The sequence below is a fragment of the Populus nigra genome, chromosome 6, assembly GCF_951802175.1.
Source record: "Populus nigra chromosome 6, ddPopNigr1.1, whole genome shotgun sequence".
NCBI classification, from domain to species: Eukaryota; Viridiplantae; Streptophyta; class Magnoliopsida; order Malpighiales; family Salicaceae; genus Populus; species Populus nigra.
Genome location: NC_084857.1, coordinates 16,451,534 through 16,473,778, shown reverse-complemented (window position 1 = coordinate 16,473,778; position 22,245 = coordinate 16,451,534). Strand labels below are relative to the sequence as shown.

General features: G+C 31.5%; 2 protein-coding genes across 2 annotated transcripts; one reads left to right on the top strand and one right to left on the bottom strand.

The window, feature by feature from the left end:
- Positions 1–622: 622 nt before the first annotated feature.
- On the bottom strand, positions 623–2,157 carry LOC133696663 (uncharacterized). Its single transcript, XM_062118910.1, has 2 exons — positions 1,537–2,157; positions 623–1,186 (listed from the first exon to the last, which is right to left on the bottom strand). Exons 1-2 carry the CDS (start codon positions 2,073–2,075, stop codon positions 778–780), a joined length of 948 nt encoding a protein of 315 aa, XP_061974894.1. The 5' UTR covers positions 2,076–2,157; the 3' UTR covers positions 623–777.
- A 9,055-nt stretch (positions 2,158–11,212) lies between these two features.
- LOC133696192 (uncharacterized protein At1g27050) lies at positions 11,213–12,373 on the top strand. Its single transcript, XM_062118299.1, has 2 exons — positions 11,213–11,707; positions 11,855–12,373. Exons 1-2 carry the CDS (start codon positions 11,360–11,362, stop codon positions 12,110–12,112), a joined length of 606 nt encoding a protein of 201 aa, XP_061974283.1. The 5' UTR covers positions 11,213–11,359; the 3' UTR covers positions 12,113–12,373.
- The last annotated feature ends 9,872 nt before the right edge of the window (positions 12,374–22,245 follow it).

The following is a 22,245-nucleotide window of genomic DNA, read 5'->3' as shown; positions in this document are numbered from 1 at the left end:
TAATAAAAGAACTATGAAAATTCATCTACCAGAAAAAAAATAAAATAAAATAAAAAATAAGGCCAAAATCACATGAAGATGACAAATTATGACAAACTTCACCACAGAATCCAGCGAATAGTAAAGATAGGTTGTCATAAAACTGTTTTCACACGCTTATGATAATATTAACCCAGAAAAACAAGATTCCACGTCAAAACAAAGAGAATTGGTCATTTCCTTGCTTAAATGTCAAAGATTTGATGACGATCCTTACATTAAATCGAAGACTAAGGATGTTCGTTTTCACACAGGTCAGCACTTAAAACAGGTAGCAAACCAAGCAGTCTACTACTACTGCACAAACCACTAGTTACTAGGAAAAATCGTCAAGTGCTCATACTTAGTGTATTCCTCAGTGCCCTTCATTAAAAACGAGAAAATGTAATTTCCAACAAAATTAGACACGTTGACTCATGCAATAATTCTTTCTAAACAAATAACTGGAACGATCATAACCTCAAGAAAACTACAATCTCCCTACCTGAGATTTAATTAGCTCCATAACAATCGAGAAAAAAATAAGTTCCACATAGTTTTCACTCTCAGTTTGAGAACATTAGATCTCTATGAAGCAGGAGAATAAGAGAAAGCAACCCCCAAAATTCAAATATTGAAACAAGGGAGGTAAGATCTTGGCATGTCCCAACTGACACAACATAGACATAGATAAGCAGAATTGTTGTCTTACTATTGAATGAAATGTATATATAAACTGGTCCATCAGTTCGACAAGCTTTACAAGCTCGAAGACTTGCTAATATGTCGGAGGATACTCCACATAAAAGTTGATATAAAGAAGAGGATGATACCAGTAATAGTTGCATACTTGAGACCTAGGTTCACCAACAAGTTTACCAGGAGGCCAGCCAACACAACACCGCAGAAATTTGCCGATACAGCTGACCAGAACGGCATATCAAGAATCGAAGCTATGATGGCTCCAGTCCATGCTCCTGTTCCAGGGAAAGGAACAGCCACGAAAAGCATTAGGCCAAGCCATTGAAACTCTTTCACAGGACCAGATTTCTCTTTGGCATTCTCAAATAGCATGTCAAGGAACCGAGATGCTGACTGGTTCCTTCCAGCAAGGAAAGAAGCAAATGGCTTCATGTAAAGTATGATGAAAGGCACAGGAACCATGTTTCTGCAAATAAAGCCGCAAATGACATTAATTATCTGGACTTGATTTCCTTTTTTCTGAAAGAGATTGTGCTTTTGACGAACACTAATGTATGACAACATAATTAATCGCCTATAAATAAATTACGAATTTCATCAGCCAAACTTAACAAAAAGAAACACAAAAGAATCAAAATGATCAAAATAAATTAATTATTCATGAAACTCAATTAATGTGGCTCTAATTATACTTCGAACAGCATTATTTTTTCAAATGGGTTTAAGGTGAGTGTAGAAAGAAAAGAAACACTTTTTTTTTACTTTTAAATACCTCTATCTATCAGCATCCATGATGATGGCAAAAAAAAAACTAACCCAACAACAGATAAGATAGTGAGCATTATAGGCTTGAGTTGCATCCAATAACCAACAGGAATAGCCCCCCGGAGCTCAAGCACGGGAAGTGTAGCAAGAGCAAAGACCACAGCTTCATCAGGCCAGCCAAGTTTACGAAACGCAGTTGCAATCTTTAGACCAAAGCCGGACGCTTTGATGGAATCGACAGCTGCATTAGCATCGCCAGAAGCTGCAAACCAAACAAGAGAAAGAGACGCCCAAAACGCGACCCAAAAGAGAAATTTAGCAGGCTTTGGCTCAAAGGACGGCAAAATCTCTTTGTCTTGGGTTGTATCGAAAAACCCATTTGAAGAAGCTCTAGTTGAAGTAGATGATGAAAGAAAACGAAGACCATCCAAACGATGAAATGCTAAGAATGATGGCTTTGACTTGAGAAGGGGTTGTTTCTTGTGAGTAACAATGGAGAGCTTTGTCGTCACTTGGCCAGATATGATTTTGAAACAATTTTCTCCAAAAGATATTGAAGACAGTGATAATAGTGACGCAGAAGCTGCCATTGAACAGAACAGAGCACAGGGAGAGTTTCTGCAAATGTTTGGGATTTTTAATTTTTGTCTTGCTGCAAATTAAGGAAAAGGGGTTAATAAATAACTGGCAAGGTTTCGTCAGGACTTTGAGTAGGGTTACTGTCATGTAAGATAAAAAAAAAAACAAATACAATGTATATAGAAATATGTTTAATTAAAAAAAATATAGATAGAAATATAAAAATAAATTAGTTTTTTTATATAATTTTAAAGTTAATTTTTATATTTTTAAAATAAAAGGTACAAAGAGGATTTATCTCTTAAAATAATATTTATTTTTATATATTTTTAAAATATCAATGTAAAAAATTTTTAATTTTAAAATTATTTAATTAATACATATAAAGATAAAAATGATTATTTTTATAATTTTAAAACTTAAATTGATTGTTGATATGGAGTAATACCCGGGTCATGGGTTGACCTGAGTTAACTTAAGAATAAAAATAGTTATTATCATAGTTTTAAAATTTAATTCGGAGATTGATCCAGACAAGAATCAGGTCATAAGTAGAGTTGACCATTAACGCAGGTCAACATAAGAATGAAAATAATTATTATCATAGTTTTAAAACCTGACTAAAGAAGTCAACCTGAGCTAAGGCTCTGATCACATGTCGAGAGGGTCAACCCGAGTTGACCCAGGCCAATAAAAAATAAAAATAGTTTTTATCATAGTTTTAAAATTTGATTCAGGGGTCAATCTGGAACAAGACCTAGGACACGTATCAGGAAGGTCAACTCGAGTTGATCCAGGTCAATATAAAGATAAGAGTTGTTATTGTCATAGTTTTAAAACTCCACTTGGACTTAATTGTGGCAAAGCCCAGGTCACGTGTTAGGGAGGTCAACATGGGTTAATCTAAGTCAATATATGGATAAAAATAATTATTATCATAATTTCAAAAACCCGACTAGGGAGTCAACCCGAGACAAGATTCGGATCACAGGTCGGAAGGGTCAACTGAATTGACTTAATTTTTTAAAAAAATAATCAAAGTAACCTTGTTTTGACTAAAAAAAATTTCAAAAACAATCAATGAGTTTTTCACTCATGTTTTTATCCCGAGTTGACATGTGTTTTTGACCAAGTCAAGTCAAGTCAATCCTTCTTTTATTTTTTTTCTTTAACTCGAATCAGTTCAGGTTTCAGGTCAACCCATCAAGTCATTCCTGGTTCGGAAGGGTCAACTGAACTGACTTAATTTTTTAAGAAAATAATCAAAGTAAGCTTGTTTTGACTAAAAAAAAATTCAAAAACAATCAATGAGTTTTTCACTCATGTTTTTATCCCAGGTTGACCTGTGTTTTTGACCAAGTAAGGTCAAGTCAATCTTTCTTTTATTTTTTTTCTTAAACTCGAATCAGTTCAGGTTTCAGGTCAACCTATCAAATCATTCCTGGTTTTATAACTAAGGTTATTATAATACTATTAATTTTAACACTCAATATATATTTCGCGACAATATATATTAAAGGTAAAGTAGGTTTTTTCATATTTTATTATATCTTTTACATTACTACCAAACATAATTTTATCTTCATTTTTTTTGTCTTGTTTCTTTTATCTTTGTTTTTTCTATCTCATGATAGTAACTAAATATTATCTTAGAAATAGCTAAAAAAAATTATTTTTTTATTTAATGATGAGTGATGTCTTTTAATTAACTTATACCTCAATTAAAATTATTTTTTTAATAATTTAAAAAATAAACCTCCTACATCAACACGACATGATTAAAGTGATTCAATAAAAAAAATTGAAATAGAATTCAATAAATGAAATATATCATCTTAATTCATAACCACATCATTCTTTTAAGATTAAAATGAGATTGATTTGTGTTTGGTGACGATGGACTTAACAAAAATTTTATTTTTATAAATGGAATACAATTTAAAGATGTATGATTTACTCTTATAATGCTTTTCTTGAACTTGACAATTGACATGTAGCCTAGACAAATTTTTTATTATAGTTTTTTAAAATATTTTTAATAGTTGTCATACGTAGACGAGTGATGTCAAGGGTCAAGGAGTGACTACCTAATTGTTTGGTTCAGAATCACTAAAAAACCCAAGTGTACTGGTCTTATCAGAAATTCTAGTGTAAGAGTTTGGTTATACTAGAATGTTGACCATTAATTCACATGAAAAATTTTTAAGGGGGTTATTGAAATATTGGCTAAGTTTTCATTGATTTAATAAACTAATTATTAAATCCAAAACTACATGCCAAGATATTTTTTAATATAAAAATAAAATGCTAAAACTCACCATATATATATATATATATATATATATATATATATATGATTTATTATTATTATTATTTTGAAAGACTTGGTTGTATGCACACAAAAAAACATATCTATATGTTTTTGAAATGAGAAGATTTTTTTTGAATTTTTTACTTTTTTTTAAATTTTGGTGGAAAACAAGTATTTTAATACTGTACCCATATCTTATAGTATAAGTATACGATCCTGATATTAAATGAAAGTGTTGGAAAAAAGTGTGAATAAATAATTTTAAATTAGTCTTAAAATTTTATGGAATTTATTTGGGATCTGTTTGGAAAAACCTATTTTTATTATAAAAAAAACAAAGCAGTAAAAATAAGTATAATGGTGTGTTTGTCAAACAACCTCTTAGACCAAAAACTCTTTCACAAAAATATTAGCAAACCAAATAAGCCTTTACCAAGTAACCCGACCAAGTCTACCCCGAAAACATCAATTCAACCATGGGTTGAACCATAAACCAAGGTTCAACACAAAACTAAACCAAAACAAAGTTTTAAACCAAAATAAAATCAAAACTAAAAAAACACGAAAATCATAAAAATTTCTTACGAAAACATATCAAACATCAAGAAAAATAAAGAACACGAAGAACATTTAAATTCAAACTCGGCAACATGAACATCAAACCAGACCAGATTTCAAGCAATAAAAGGTATAGTTTTGTTCACAATCAAGTATAGATAAAGAATCAAGGGTCAATTTGCTTTGATTATCATTAAATCAGCACGATTTCGCCAAAAAAAAGGGTTTCAGCCTGAAACCAAAACCCTAAGATTAAAACACTTAAAAGCATGTTATTAATGCTTGAAGACCCTAGATTATTGTCTAATGATGCCATCCGATTGTGAAGATGCAAAGAAATGAAATAAAATACGTCAAAAACTTGTAGCTAAGACAATGTTTTTGGGAAGAACATGAAGAACACCAACCCAGATTTTGCCCAGAAATGCATTATCCTACTGTCAAACCCAGAAATGCGTACTAAGCCTCGAAACTGAATCTTTTTTTAATCACACAAACCACATTCTCATAGTCATATACATTTGAATCAAAACAAACAACAAAAAATAACAAATAATGGAAAACATCCATGAAATCCTATTTTCCAAAACTATGATATAAAAACAACAAGCTTATCAATAAAATTAAGAAAACAAAAACACTATTTTATAAAAAAAAACTAACTTAACTAGAAGGCTTTTATTACATAAAAAAGAATCAAACACATCATAAATGCTTTAGAGAAGAACATCAAACCATAGAATCAAAAACTTGAACAAAAAAAGCACTTCCCTACTTTTTAAACATTCCAAACACATTTTCATAAATGTAAACATAAACACAAACCAAATGACAATCAAAATCAAATCAAACAGACCACATGTACTCCACTTTTAGGTTAAGAAATATACCTTCAAACCCCTAGAACAGCTATTGCCTTTCTTTGTTTTTCTTTGTAAAGTTTTGTTTCTGCAAACTTGTTGTCTTTTCAAAGATGAAAAAACCATTATGCTAGGCTCATAAATCTTCATATTTAGGGTATTTTCTTAGTATTTCTCTTCTTTTTTTTCTTCTTATACTTCCCCTCATTTTAGCTTGAATTTCCAAGGGTATTTATAAGTTTTTTCTAGGGTTTTTGATGGATTTCATCAAAGATTGATCAAAGTTGAGCCTTTTAATCAAAATGAGAGAGTTCTAGACAAAATTTCACAGTCAAAACATGTGTCCTTCAATGGTTTTTGCAATGGTGGTTTTGTCCTAAGCGGTTTTCCTTTGCTTGGAGATAAAGGCATGCATTCTCCACCTTCTGATTTTGGTGGAACGATTTATACCCTTTGATAAGAACCTTCTGGGAGCAATTCTAAAGTCATCATCGTTGAAGACCACCTGAAGGTGGTAAAGGAGGCGCATATCTTTTGTTTTGATTCAAACTTATTCAATTTGGAGGTTTGTAGCTTCATATTCACTCGCTTGAAGATATCAACTCACTCAGCCTAGAATTTAAAAATTGAGTAACAACTAATTAGTGACAAGATGTTAGGGACTTCCATGAAATAATTGGGATATGAACGTCTAATTTCATGGAAATGAGGTTGTAAAGGGGATGTTCCTCTTCCATTTGCAAAAAAAAAAAAACGCATGTCATATGGTGGTCTAGAACACCATAACAAGCTCTTATAAGGTGTCGTGAGCTATCAAAGAAGAAGATGAACAGAGGCTGAATGACGCATCGTTTGGATTAAACCCCTAGAAATTAGGGTTTTTAATTTGGGATCTGACATATTTCATTTTAGTATTTGTTCTTCTAATTGCACCTTTATTTGTCTTTCAAACTCTTAATTTTATGCAATTTAACCCCTGCCAAACTCAATCATCAACCCCGGAGTTTAGCGTCATTTTCATCTTGGTCCTTCATTTCTGATTTATGCATTTGGACCCTTAATTAACCATCAAACTTTAAAGTTTCTTTAATTTAGACCTTGTTTTAGTCAATTTCAGCCCTTAAAGTCTCGAGCTTTTTATGATTTGGTCATTGGTTTTGATTTCTTTAATCAAACTCTTAATTGACTATCAAACTTTAGATTTTTTACAATTAAGCCTCTGATTTGACCAATTAAACTTCCCATCAATTTCAGTTTTCTAAACTTTAATTTCTTTCAATTAAAGTTAAATTGACTCCATAAAACTGATTTTTCTTGCAATTAAATCCTCAATAAAATTAATTAAGCCTTTCAAAATCCTTATTGAGTCCTTACTCATCCAAATTGTATTTATTTACCTCAAATAAAAATATTTTCACCAAATGGGTCTTTTGTCAATTAGAATTAGGTCGTTAATTTTGATAATATTATACATTTTGGTCCTTTAACTTTTTCACTTGTCATTTTGATCCATCATCACCAATTTGGTCAATCTTCTGGGCTTTCTTCATTTGTATCCTCTTGTACTTTTAGATTTTTTTTATTTTTTTATGAGGTCAAAAAACAAGTAACAACAATGGTTATATTTTTTAAACTCAATAAGAAATTTATACAATTTGAAGTAAATACTTTATATATAGCAAAAGATACAATTTGAAGTAACATAATTTTAAATTCTTCATTTTATTGTATTGTCTTTACATATAATTCTGAATACTAGACATAATATGTAAAAACCTGGATTATAGTCTAACTCGATCAAAAATAAAATATAATAATAATAATAATAATAATAATAATTGGTATATTCTTCTCACTGATATTTTTTTTCTTCCAACATCTTTTTAATTCTTTTTGTATTTTCTCTTTTTTTTTTTGTTAAAATCGGGGTCCAAAAATCAATAACAACAGTTTCATGTGAAAATTTCTTTCAACTAGCATGTTATATCAAGTTTGCAATGTAAAAAAATATTATGTATTTGATTGGTATAATCAAATTTGCAAAATAGTGTTTGGTTTTGTCGATGAAAAAATGGAAGTTTTAAAAAGAAATATAGAGGCAGACTTTTTCCCTCTTTTTTTTTTAACTTTTTTATTGTTCATGAGGCATAAAATTGTTCACTTCGGTTCTTCATTTGTTTTTTTTTGTTTTGTTTTGGTTCTTTTTTTTTAGGCTTTCACGTTTTAGTCATGAACTTTATTTATTTTATGTTTGTCTCTAAAATTTGAGAGAAATGAGAAAGTAATTAGAAAATAAGGAAGGAGAGAGAAATGGATTGGTTGACCACATTTCAACCACAGTTAATCTTAATGCCACTAAGTTTCTCTTAATTAGAGGAATTTTATTGAGGTGTTTTTTAGTTTTCTTCTTGCTATAAGAGGTAGTCACAATTAAAGAATGGTTTTTTTTACTTAATTTTATGTTTTTCGAATAGATTAAGGAAAGTTTTGAGGTTATAAATTTGTTTAATGAGATTCATAGTGTGTTTGTTAGGTGTTTTTAAGTAAAAATATATTTTTTAGCCCAAAAAACCATGGCTCAACTTTTTCAGACATCTATATAGTAGCCAAAATTTGGTTCAATAAACACATATTGTTTGCTTTATTTTTTAAAAAATAAAAAATAAAAGGCTAAGCAACTAAACATAAGAAGGAAAAAAAAAAGGTCAAGCACACAGGCCTAGTCTTACAAACTCATACATGTCAGACTGTCTTGTTTCAGGAGGGCTAGGTTCTCTAGTACAACTTCTTTGTTCCAAGCACTTGCGTTATTTCTATGGTTTTTTCCCTTAAGATTTTTATTTTATATTTTGATTGAAATGTACTATACATAAAACACTTAACATTATATTTAAATTATTGGTCAACTTTATTATAGTTCTTAAATAATATTAAACTTTTATAGGAATGTTAACAATTATTTCTCAATTATTATATACATGATGTGTCAAAAAATAAAATAAAAATTTTCTCATGGATATTTAATGAAAATAAACTTTATATATATATATATATATATATATATATATATATATATATGAAATATTGAGACATTATTTCAGGTTTCAGGTTTTTTTATTAGATGAGTTTTTATTTAAAGCTCAATTACCAGCAATCAAATGCTAACAGACAAACTGAAAAAAAATTATTTTAAAAAAGACAAAAAAAACTCGGCTCAAGTCAGCATGCTAAATTCGCGACCTGATCATGAGGCTAGGATAACCATGTATAAAAGAAATTGAATAAAACAATGGAGGCCAGCCAGTGAACCAAATAATGAAAAGCAAAACCGAGAAAATCAATTAAGAAATATAAAAAAACTTGAATCAACTCAGGTTAACTCAACTAACCTACAACTTGGTATATGAGATATGGATAACTTCAAAGAATGAAAAGTGAAAAAGTAACGAAGCTCAAGGTCTAATACCCTCATATCAATAAAATAAAAATAAAAAACCTAAAAAAGATTGACGTCAAATTAGGATAACTTTCAAAACTTGTGATTCGGGTTATGAGATTGAGATTATCACGTAGAAGCCAAACATGAAAAAACCATAAAGTAAAATTCTCAATCATCCAAATATCAAGGAATGAAATTGAAAAAAGGATCAATCAAGAAAAGGATTAAAAAAACAAATAGCAATAATAAGAATAAAGACTAATTCTGGTGTAAAAATTAAATTAAATAAAACAATGAAGAATGAAATTGAAAATAAAAAAAATCAAGTAAAAGATTAAAAACAAAAAAAAATAGGGATCAAATTCGATAAAAAAATTAATTGAAATCAAATGCCTAAGAATGAAAATGGAAAACAAATTCAACTTCAAAAAGCTTTAAAATCAAAATAAATTGCAATCAAAAGAATAAAAAACAAAATTGATACAAATATAAATTTATATTACACATTTGATTTTTAGAAGGGCAAGTGTGTAATTCAAGGCAAGGAAAGAGAAAAGAAGAGGAAAGAAAAATAGTTTATCAAAGCCATATTGTTTGTCGTCCGCTTACATACACCCCCCCACTTGATAGAGCTTGATGCATCGCTCCTATTGCCATCGTAACAGCTGATGTCTTGCCATCGTGTCACACGAAACAACCACTTTTAATTTTTTTTAATTGTATTTTATATTTATTAAAATATCAAATTACCCCTTAGAACACCTAATTATAACAAAAAAATATAATGAAAATATGGAAAATCTCCTAGACACTAGCTAAATAAATTTTACTTTTAAGGATAATTTAGTTATTTGACAATACTTTAAACCATGGAAATTCAAAAAAACCCCTGGACACTAGTTAAATAAACTTTGTTTTTAATGGTAATTTAGTAATTATATTGTGCTAGAAAAAAGAAAAAATGAAATTGTTCCCTGACTCTCTGATAATGACCAGTAGATTATGCAGAAAATATCTTATTACCTCAAATAACAAGTTCTTTTATTTTATATGAAAAGATCAAAATCATCAGTACATTCTTCCAATTCACGGTGCAATGCTTCTTGGACTATAGTGAAATATCTAGCCCAATTAGTTTTTTAATTTTTTCTTATTGTTGTTGCTTTTTATTCAACGAACTATGTATAAAAAAAATTGTTTTGCCGTTAAAATAAAAGGAATACTACATGAATAAAAAAAGGTAATTTCAATTAAAAAAAATACACTTATCCTCCATAATTTTATTCATTGTCTTTCTTGTGAATATTTATTTTTATAATGGCATGATTAAATAAAAATATTTTAAAAAATAAAGTTATTAAACCCAACTAAACAAATCATGAATTGGGTGGACCAACTTAGTTTGACCTAAATCAATTCAGAATGTTGTCATTTCAATTTTTTCTTTTATATAAAAAATTAAATTGATATTAGTTTTGAATTTTTTTCTAAAAACAAATAAATTAAGTCAATCAAATTATATATCCACTCACCAAATCAACTGTGTCACACCAGTCAACTCCCACTTAATTTTCTTTTTCTTTGAAGCACATTGGTAATAAGAGCCTAAGCCGCATTGATCACCGTATTTACCCAGAAAACCAAAGTGAGTTTAGGATCTATTTGAAAATATAATAGATATTACTTTTTAAAATATTTTTTTAATATATTAAAATAATATTATATATATTTTTTAAAATTTATTTTTGATATTAACACAACATAACAATCTAAAAAAACAAAAAAAATAATTTAAAAATTAATTGTTTTTTTTAAAAAACAGATGAATCACAATTTCAAAGTAGAACTTGATAAAACTGCTGCATAGTGTCTCCAACAGCGCACGGGCAACAACCCGGAATCACGCTAAACGCCATCATTAGCATCTTACTATTAATATATAATAATTACATTTTCTTTTGGAGAAATTAGCCATCATCTTTTTGGTGTAAAAATGCAAGGGTTTTTACTTAATTTTCCGTACCAACTAGAAACGGTAACGTTGCAATCCGGTTAGAAGCGTACCTGTTTAAGAGTTCATTCTCTTGACATCACGTGCGTGTCTCCCTCGAACTGAACCACCGGATTATGATGAGTCGCAAAAGAGACAGATCCAACTTCACGCGCTACGACCGACCTGCTCCCTACCCTAAACGACGGCCTCCTCCTCCTCCTCCTCCTCCGCAATCCCAACCCAACGACATCAAGCCATCTACGAAGCCTCCACCGCCGCCTGCGGTGGTTGTGGTGGATCTACCTCCGGACTGCTCAGTCCTTGATCTGAAGTCGCGATTCGCAATCTACGGCGAAATCTCCCGCATCCGGATCGATCGCGATGGTATTGGTTACATCACTTATCGTTCCAAGGACTCAGCCGAGGCAGCCATCACCGCTTCTCTTGACTCTTCCTTTGGCATCGCTATAAACTCTAAAAAGGTTACAATCTTATTTATTTATTTATTATTTAAACTTTCACAAAAAAAAATTGAGAATTGCATTGGTAAATGTGTTGTAGAATTTGCCCTAGTTCACATTTATTGGTTAGTTTCAATTTTGGATTATTGAAATTAGGGTTTTTTTCAGGTCCAAGTGCTACGGGCAACTGATCCGCTTGTGCAATGGAGAGAAGGAGTTGGAGCTGGAGGTAAGAGGGACAGTGGGTCACCATCATCATCATCCTCCAAACTCTTGAGGGGTGGGATACCTTTAAGCAGACACGGGAGAGGTAATAAGCTTGCTTCAGCCGTAGTGAACCCAACAAGTAGTAGCAGTGACGGTCCTTCTGTGTTAGACGTGCCTTTCAAAGGCAGAGAAATTATTGCTTATGATGATATCCTCTAGATTTTCTTTTTGGTTTTTCTTCCCTTAAACATTGAGCTAGGTTTATTGTTAATTGTGGTATCATGTCAAGTGTGCCTGGGAATTACATCGAAGTTTAGCAACTTTAGATGAAGGTAGTGGAAGATGTGCATTGCTCTTTGCTTTCGTATGTGGCTTCTGTATTAATAGGTCATCCATGAATGCAGTGTTGCTGTTTCTTTCTTCAATGTATGCATTGTGAAGATTTCTGGAAATGGATTGCTTTTTCCTGGTTGGAATCTAGTCTGGTCTTGATTATTCTGAATGGATTTGAGATGGGCTGGTTCTTGTGGTTAGGTTTTGCAATTGAGGTTCCTCAGAAGTTGATGCCTGATTCAACTCCAATAGGGGTGTGGACTGGCAAATACAAGAAGCCTTCGCTGTTGTTCTTGCAGGATTTGGTGCCTTTGACCCCAAAATTGCTCCGGCATTGATGACATGCTCGGTGCTCCCTCCCTGCATCAATGCTGTGGCCAGATTTACCACCCTTGCATCTGCATCATTTTAATTTGTGTTTGATGGTGTCTATTGCCAAGCATGCACTATTGCCAAGCATGCATTATTTTCTTGACTATCAGGAGTATTGGTTCGTAGGAAATGTTGGATTTGATTGCACATCTACAAGTATGGAATAGGATAAAAACAAATTCCTCCTATAAACGAGGGAGAGTGGAAGCAAACCTCTCTTTTTTTTCTTTTCTTTTTGGCATCTGTTAAAGGAAGTAATCAAGACGAGTGAATATTATCTGGTCAGCAGGGAGAAAAACAAGGTAGTGTTGGGTACGATGGAATTGTTTGGTGCCTTTTTAGATAATATAAAAATTAATTTTTATCTTAGATCAATCTTTCCTCTATTTTGTTAAACTCAATCTTATGTTATTGACCAATAAATTGGGTTAATTAGGGATAAGTTTCAAGTCAAGGAATGGGAGGGTCAATCTGTATTTTTTCAAATCAACATAAAAATAAAAGTAATTATTATCATAATTTTAAAACTTAACTTAAAGATAGACTCAAGACAAGATTTAAGTCACAGGTTAGGGTGATTGTAAATCAAGTTAACATAAGAATAAAATTGTTTGTTATTATTATAGTTTTAAAATCCAACTTGTAAGTCGACCTGGGATAAGTCATGGGCTAGGAGAATCAACTCGAGTTGAGTTGAGTCGAGTCAATATAAAAATAAAAATGATTATTATTATAGTTTTAAAATACGATCCGGAGGTTCAATCGAGACAAGACGCAGGTTACGGGTCAATAAAGTTAACCTGAGTTTATCTAGGTCAATGTAAAGATAAAAGTGCTTATGATCATAGTTTCAAAAATCAACTAGGGGAGACTCAAAGAAAAGCCCGGGTCATAGGTTAGGAAAGTCAACCTAAGTTGATATGGATTAATATAAGGATAAAAGTATTTATTATCATAATTTTAAAACCCGACTCGAAGGTCAACTTGAGGAAAGACCCTATTTACAAGTTGGAAGGGTTTACTCGTGTTGATCTGATTTTTTTCAATAAAAACTAAAATGAAAAATATAATATCTAATTATTTTTTAAAATATATAAGTTTGAGAGTAATACATATTAAAGATAAAATAATTTTTTATATATATTTTATCTTATATTTAAATTCCTTGGGGTCTTAATTTAGAAAACAATATATGTTATAATATACATTTCCAACATTAGATAACAGATGAGTATTATTACATTATATTATTTTATGTTGTTCATTGTCTACCAAGACAAATTGTTTAGTTCAGTTCAATGCACACCAAATATAAAAAAAATAATTATTTATCTATTCCAGTTATTATTATCCAGCATAACAAAACCTACCTTAAAAAAAAATATGATGATCTAATCAAAAGTTAAAGATGCAGGTAATTTAGATTATTTGTTTTATCTTATTTCTTTGATTATCTCATTATATAACTATGTAATCTCTTCAACGCGGGTGGTATGAAAGAAATTTTATGGTATTTATAGATAAATTAATTATATTTACTCTAAACAAATAGATAGATACAAGGAAAAAAAAAACTAATCATATTTACTTTCTACATTCCAGAAAATTTTTATCGTGGCCTTCTCATCCGACCTCCTTTCATAGCATTCTTTTTACTTGTAGGATATTTTTTTTTTAGTTTAATATGGGTGTTTTGGTCACCTTACACGTATCTCGATTAATTCTATAAGTTCTGAAGTTAACGACCATGTAAACTTTCAGTGGTTATCATATAAGCAATCATATGGCTCGAACCTTAGACCACAGAAAAAAAAAACTTTTTAATTTCAAACTATTATTACTGAACCAATACCTAAATAGTTTACCCATAGTATATTTAATTATTCTTATGGGCAACTCAATCTAAACTTGCAGGGACCAGACGAGGCTAGGATGACAATAAGGTTTACTTTTTATTTATTTTAAATATAAAAATTAATCTCACAATAAATTTAAATAAATTTAATTTTTTAAATCACAATTAAAATTATTTTTAAAAATAATTATAATTATAACCCGCCTTCGCTTTTCTCATTTAAGAAAGATTCAAATCTTTTCTTATGATGATGACGTCGAGGGAGAATATTAATAATATTTTTTCTATTTATTTTTATATTTTAAAAATATTTTTTAAAAATTATTTTTTTTATTATTATTTTACTTTAAATTAATATTTTTTTAGTATTTTCAAATTATTTTCATGATATCAAAAATAATTTTTAAAAATTAAAAAATATATTATTGTAATGTATTTTCAAATAAAAATTACTTTAAAAATTAATTACAATTACACTCTCAAATATTTTTTTTAATAAATAAAATTATATTTGGTCCTATTTTTCTTTGCTTTTTTTAAATTACAAGAAGTTTCATTCCATCGCATCAAATCATATTATCATCACGTATGAGTAAAGTACGGATTCTTCATAGACTGTGTAGAAAGTAGTAGGAGTATATATAACCAACCAAACCGTTTTCTGTTTTCTGGAGACCAATTAAAAAAAAAAACTAATTCTCCTACGAAATGTATTTTTCTTCGAGACTTGAATTATTAATCACTATAATAATATAATTATGATATTATTTATTAATAATAATTGACACGACCAAAAGATTGATGTCTTTTTCCAAGTACAGGAGTGTCGAAGTAATAAATAACCCGGCAAGACCAGGATCGAACCACTGGGAGGTTACTTGTATAAATTATAAGCAACAATAATACAACAACAATAGTAACAACAACAACAATAATAGTAGTACTAGTAGTACTAGTAATAGTAATAGTAATAGTAGTAGTAGTAGTAGTAGTAATAATAATACCAATAATACTATTAATAATGATGATAATAAAGATGCAGAAGAAGAAGTTGATGAGAACTTTTAGATAGAAGATTAACGTAAGGATTAAACAATGATAACAACAAATGTCAAGGTTAGAGGATCCACTAATGGTACTTCAAACAAGTATAGTATAAACTCTTATTATTCAATTGGAAACCACACACAAAGGAGGTTCCAATCAGATTATAAATTGTTAACATGATTACATTAGTTATCTTATTCGAATAATGCTAATACTTGTAAATGTTGTCAGGCATTCATGATTATAACTTATGTTAACAACAAATCAAGTTCCTTTCATAGCTCAGGTGTCGGTTATACCATACAATATGGGCTATGAAAGTGCCAAGTATTTGTTGTACCAAGTGTTATACAACATAAATGTAGATTAACCATTTAACAAGTAAAGTATTAAAAGTGAACAAGATAACAAATATATAGCATGTTAGTATCCAACATTAAGGTCCATGTTAAGTTTATATTATACTTCTTCTTACACCATTAGTGTACCCTTTTCACCTTGACATAATTAACCTAGCTAGACATAATGAAAGAAAGAAACATGAATAAACAAGATAAGAACATAAATGAGAAAGAAGTTAACTAAGTAAAGGAAAGGAAATGAAAGGCATAAACTTGATATTAATGAAAGCAAAACATAAGCAATACAAAGAGAGAAAGCAAGAGCATGATCTTGATCTAAACACCAAGATGCCTAAATACATGGCAAATGCCTCCTTTTATAGGCCAAAATTCGAAACTATTGATTTGTTGACTAATTGATGAGTGGGTGGCCACATCTTGACTTGGTGACAATTCTTATCTTCTTGTCTGCCAAAAACGTCATTTATGAAGTCATAATTTGAACAAACTTAAATCATGAAATTTCTAGAAAATTGTCTCATCTTTCCAGGGTAAAAATTGGAGATCATTTGAACTTCTAGAACTCGAGATATGGGCTGAACACTGAACAGTGTCTGGGCTGCAGGACAGATTCAGACTTCTTCGTTGTTGCTACCATTTGGACTTGAAAACGGCCTTTTAAATCTTGGGCTCCACATGAAAGTTGTAGGCCTATATCTTATCTTTCCATCCATATAAAATTGACATAAATCCAAGATCTACAGCTCTAGATATGACCCAATTACCGAACAATGTTCCAGTTTGGACTGCACCAGCATCTCTTTTCTAAGTTTGGCCATCTCTTTGTCCTTTCAATTTCAGTACTTCAACTCATCAATTAATTCTTTCATTTATGTGATAGGCCTGTATTTGAGATGAACATTTACCATAAATTAAAGGTATCTTATATAATTAGATATGTTATTATAAAACATGCTTTAGTTAAGGAGTTATTGATACTTCAAGTGCAAAATGATGATATAAAACCTTGATAAAAATGCACTTTCAAGTACTAATCACACCCCCCAACCAGCTTATTACTAGTCCCTAGTAATTAAGGCGTTAAAATAGAAAAACAATTTGCAAATTCCACAAAGCAAGGCATTCATCATTCAACTTCCATTAATCTATCCAGATAAACGAACTCTCATTAAATTTTATATATCTACTTAATACCTCTTGAACAAAATATTAATAAACCTTCCTTGTTATGTGCTCAATGTATGAAACATAGATGATGGGACTTTTTTTGGAAGAAAATAATATTTTGTTCTAATGTTTAAGGTTAACTTCCTTGGGTTGGGATTATTTTATTTTATTTTATTTTACTCTTTTTTTTTTATTTCTATACATATAACTTAAAACACAATGCATCTTTAACCCATGTAACGAGCTTTCGGCTAATGACTCCCAGACCAGTTGATCTTAGGGCATTAGGTGTTGAGACACCCCTACGAGCTTAGTAACTCGGGTTGCAGATACTGATACGTAGATAATGCAATGTTTGATTCCCTTAAGCTTTTCTCCTTAACCCATGTAACAAGCTTTGGGCCAATAGCTCTCAAGTCAGTTGACTTTAGGGTATTAGGTGTTAAAACACCCCTTCGGGCTTAATTGCTGAGGTTAGGGAGGCTACGAAATCAAACTTATCTATGTTTTTATTATCATCATTTTCTTCTTCTTTTTTTTTGTTTTTTTTTTGTTTTTTTTGTTTTTTTTTCCAAATTATAGACTATCCCTATCCCTTAGTTGTTACCTTTAACAAAAGAACATAAATAATGTAATAATCCAATGTGCAACCCACAATCATATGTTAAAGTGTGTGTGTGAAAATGAAGGTTTAAGAATATTTGTTAAATGAGTATATGAGCAGAACCAAGTGATAACAATGCGAGAGTTTGTAAACCTGAATATTTCAAGAAGTATTCTAATAGGCCTTGTTATGAATATTGCAAATAACCATTAGAAAATGTTTACTAAAATGCATCTCAAGAGTCATTCCCCCTTACTCTGCCATCCTAGTAATAACAGTTTTGCTAAATGGTTTTTAAAACAAAAACAGTTAGTTGGTTAGTTTTTTTTTTTTAAATACTACTACCCTCTCCCCCCAACCAAAACGAGACATTGTCCTCAATGTCCTAAGGTAGAAAGATAGAATATAGAAGACATCACCTGAAACAACAAACACTAACAAACCTGAAACACACTTAAACAAATATAAGAAATAACAGAACAAAATATTATGCTAGAAATAAAACCAAAAGACACAAGGATTCACAAACGAAGGCTCAAATCCAATCTAAGCTTTTTACGGCTTTCTATAGTTGACCAATTTATGCGACTCATGGAAGGATCAATTACAGGGGTGAAAGATTGTAGTTTGTCGATCAATTGTTCAGCAGTAGCAGCAGAGATTATGATTTGTCGTGCCGAAGATGTTAGAAATTCATGTTCCATAGCTTGATCAAGAAAAGACAACAAAGTATCATAAAAACCATTAACATTGAGCAAACCTATAGGTTTATGGTGAATGTGAAGTTGGGCCCAAGAGGAAATATGAAAGATCTCTTCCAATGTGCCCAGACCACCTGGTAAGGCAATGAAGGCATCAGCATGGTTAAACATTGTATTCATTCGATCAAACATTATGGAGACCTGTAGTTCCTCTCCAATTGTTATTCTAATGATGTCCCCTTTTGTTAAAGCTTCGGGGACGACCCCCAAAACTTGACTACCTCCTAAAAATGCAGCTATTGCCACACCCCCCATTAACCCAAGGCTGCTTCCCCCATACACTAAATGAATCTTTCTCTCAGCTAGTACCTGACCAAGATGATTTGCTGCTTCTAAAAAAACTATTTCCTTTCCAGGACTGGATCCACCGAAAACACAAATATTTTTTATGTGATAACTTAAGGAACCTGCCATTTCGACACGCTTCTATATCTGTCTAATGTAAGGGATGAGTAGAAATGAGGGGAAGGAAGAGAAGATTTTATAGATGAGAAATTGAAGATGCAATCATACCACCTATATGTAGGTCAGCTGGAGTCTCACACACTCTCTCTCTTTATTTATTTATTTATTTATTTTGAAAAAGCATGTGTATGCATAGGTAGTTGTGATTGTGGCTCACATCTTCCCTTGGTTTTACGTCCAAGAACAGCTTAAACACCCTCTATGGGTCGGGGATAGGCTTCCCATCCAGTTTTCTTAAAAACTGGCAAACAAGGTCTTTTTTAGTCAGATTCCCAAGACTAAGTCTATCATGTTCTTTATGAAAATGGGGCCATAAATCATGAATTGCACGATGCACATCTCCACTAGGATGCGTCTCAAGGGTCAACAAAAGATTATCTAAAGACCCCTTACTCAGGCCATCCTTAATGAATTGTATTTTATCTTCACAGTTTATAGATACCATTCCTAAAAAACGACATGTTGCATTGCAAGTCCATCTGGCACATTTGTGACAGACTTTCAGTCGTTTTGCACGACGTTTCTTTGCAAAAGTGCTTTTACCTGTTCCAGGCATGTGTGAAATGAAAGAATCGGAGGACTCACCTCATAATCGGACCTTTGCTTCAATCAGCCAGCGAATATCTTCAGGAATTCCATGATTCATCAACAACTTCAATCTTGCACACCTAGCACGGTAAATTTAAGTAATCGCATTCTGAGGCAGAGTGGGAAAATACTTTTTCAATTTTTCAAGAGTGGTGTCCATTTTCAAATGAGAATTGGAGAACAGAGTCAAAGAAGGGAGAAAGAGCAAAGAATTGCACAAATATATACAGATATCAGTTATTATGGGAAACTGAAAGAACCGACTTAAGTCACGGGGTACCGTTATCCGCCTTTTGATCGGGGTGAGAGAAACTAGCAAAATGAAACACAAAACAATGTGAGAAAATGAATCAATCTTTATATACAGGATCACTCAATTCAATAGAGTCATTTTCAACTGAAAAATTATCAAAGTAGACTTTCAAACAATGTCCATTTACCTTAAAAACATTGTCATTCTTTGGATTCTCGATATCACAGGCCCCATATGGATACACATGTTTCACAATGAAAGGACCACTCCATCTTGATCTTAGTTTTCCAGGAAATAAATGGAGTCGAGAATTATAAAGCAAGACTTTTTGACCAACATTGAATGTTTTTCTCAATATTTTCTTGTCATGAAACTCTTTGATTCTTGCTTTATGAATTCTTGAATTTTCATATGCATCATTTCTTATTTCCTCAAGCTCATTTATTTGTAATTTTCACAGTTGACCAGCATCATCAAGGTTTGAATTAAAAGCTTTAATAGCCCAATAAGCTTTATGTTCAAGTTCCACAGGCAAGTGACAAGGTTTGCCATACACTAGTCTATAAGGTGACATACCTAATGATGTTTTATAAGCGGTTCGATAAGCCCAAAGTGCATCATTAAGTCTTAAAGACCAGTCCTTCCTATTAGGGTTCACTGTTTTCTCCAAGATTTGCTTGATCTCCCTGTTAGCAAGCTCTACCTATCCACTAGTCTGAGGGTGATAAGGGGTGACAACTTTATGAGTGATTCCATATTTCTTCATTAAAGACTCAAATGGCTTGTTGCAGAAATGTGTTCCACCATCACTTATCATGGCTCGAGGGATTCCAAATCGACTCAAAATATTTTCTTTCAAAAATTTTATCACTGTTTTGTGATCATTATTTCGACTTGGAATTGCCTCTATCCATTTTGAAACATAATCTACTGCGACTAATATGTACACAAAACCAAATGATGAAGGAAATTGACCCATGAAATCTTTACCCCAACAGTCAAAGATCTCAATGACAAGAATAAGATTTAAAGGCATCATGTGACGTTTTGAAATAGATCCCAGCTTTTGACAATTTTCACAAATCTTATAGAATGCATGTGAGTCCTTGAACATGGTGGGCCAGTAAAATCCGCATTGTAAGATTTTTGCAGTTGTCTTTCTTGATGAGAAATGGCCCCCACATGCCTCAGAATGACAAAATTTAATGACACTACTTACCTCATTGTCAGGAATGCATCTTCGAAATATTTGATCAGGACAATATTTGAATAAATAAGGGTCATCCCAATAAAAGTTCTTCATTTCATTCAAGAACTTTCTTTTGTCTTGGGTACTCCAATGAGCTGGCAATTGTCCTGAAACAAGAAAATTAACAATATTAGCAAACCAAGGCATCGTAGAGACAGAAAATAAAGATTCATCAGGAAAGTAGTCATCGATTGGTGTGATGTCAGATTTTGAATCTGTTGTCAATCTTGACAAATGATCGGCGACAACATTTTCAGTGTCTTTCTTGTCTTTGATTGTGATATCAAATTCTTGAAGTAACAAAATCCACCGCACCAATCTAGCCTTAGAATCTTTCTTAAAAGAAGATATTTCAACGCTGCATGATCAATAAAAACAACAACAGGTGAGCCAACAAGATAAGACCTGAACTTTTCACATGCAAATACTACTGCAAGTAATTCTTTTTCAGTGGTGGTGTAATTCATTTGAGCACTATTTAAAGTTTTACTTGCATAGTAAATCACATAAGGTTTCTTATCTTTTCTCTATCCCAAGATAGCACCCACGGCGTAGTCACTAGCGTCACACATTATTTCAAAAGGTAAAGACCAATCAGGAGGTTGAATGACTGGAGCAGAAGTAAGCTGGTTTTTAAGTTTAACAAAGGCTTCTTCACAATGTTCAGTCCATTCAAAGATATTATCCTTTGTTAGAAGGTTACTCAAGGGCTTAGATATTACGCTAAAATCCTTGATGAACCTTCTATAAAAACCAGCATGTTCTAAGAATGATCTAACATCTTTAATAGATTTTGGTGTTGGCAAGTTAGCAATTAATTCGATTTTAGATTTGTCAACCTCAATTCCTTTTGATGAAACAATGTGACCAAGTACAATGCCGTCTGTTACCATAAAGTGACATTTTTTCCAATTCAGTACAAGATTCTTCTCTTCACACCTACTCAAAACCTTTTCTAAGTTAGTCAAACAATCATCAAATGAATCACCAAAAACAGAAAAATCATCCATAAAAATCTCAAGAAAACGTTCAACCATATCACTGAATATACTAAGCATGCATCTTTGAAACGTGGCTGGTGCATTACATAATCCGAAAGGCATTCTTCGATATGCAAAGGTACCAAATGGACATGTGAAAGTAGTTTTCTCTTGATCTTCTAATGCAATTTCAATTTGGTTGTAGCCTGAATAGCCATCTAGGAAACAATAAAATTCATGACCTGCAACTCTTTCTAAAATTTGATCCATGAAAGGTAAAGGAAAATGATCTTTTCTAGTCATTGAATTAAGTTTC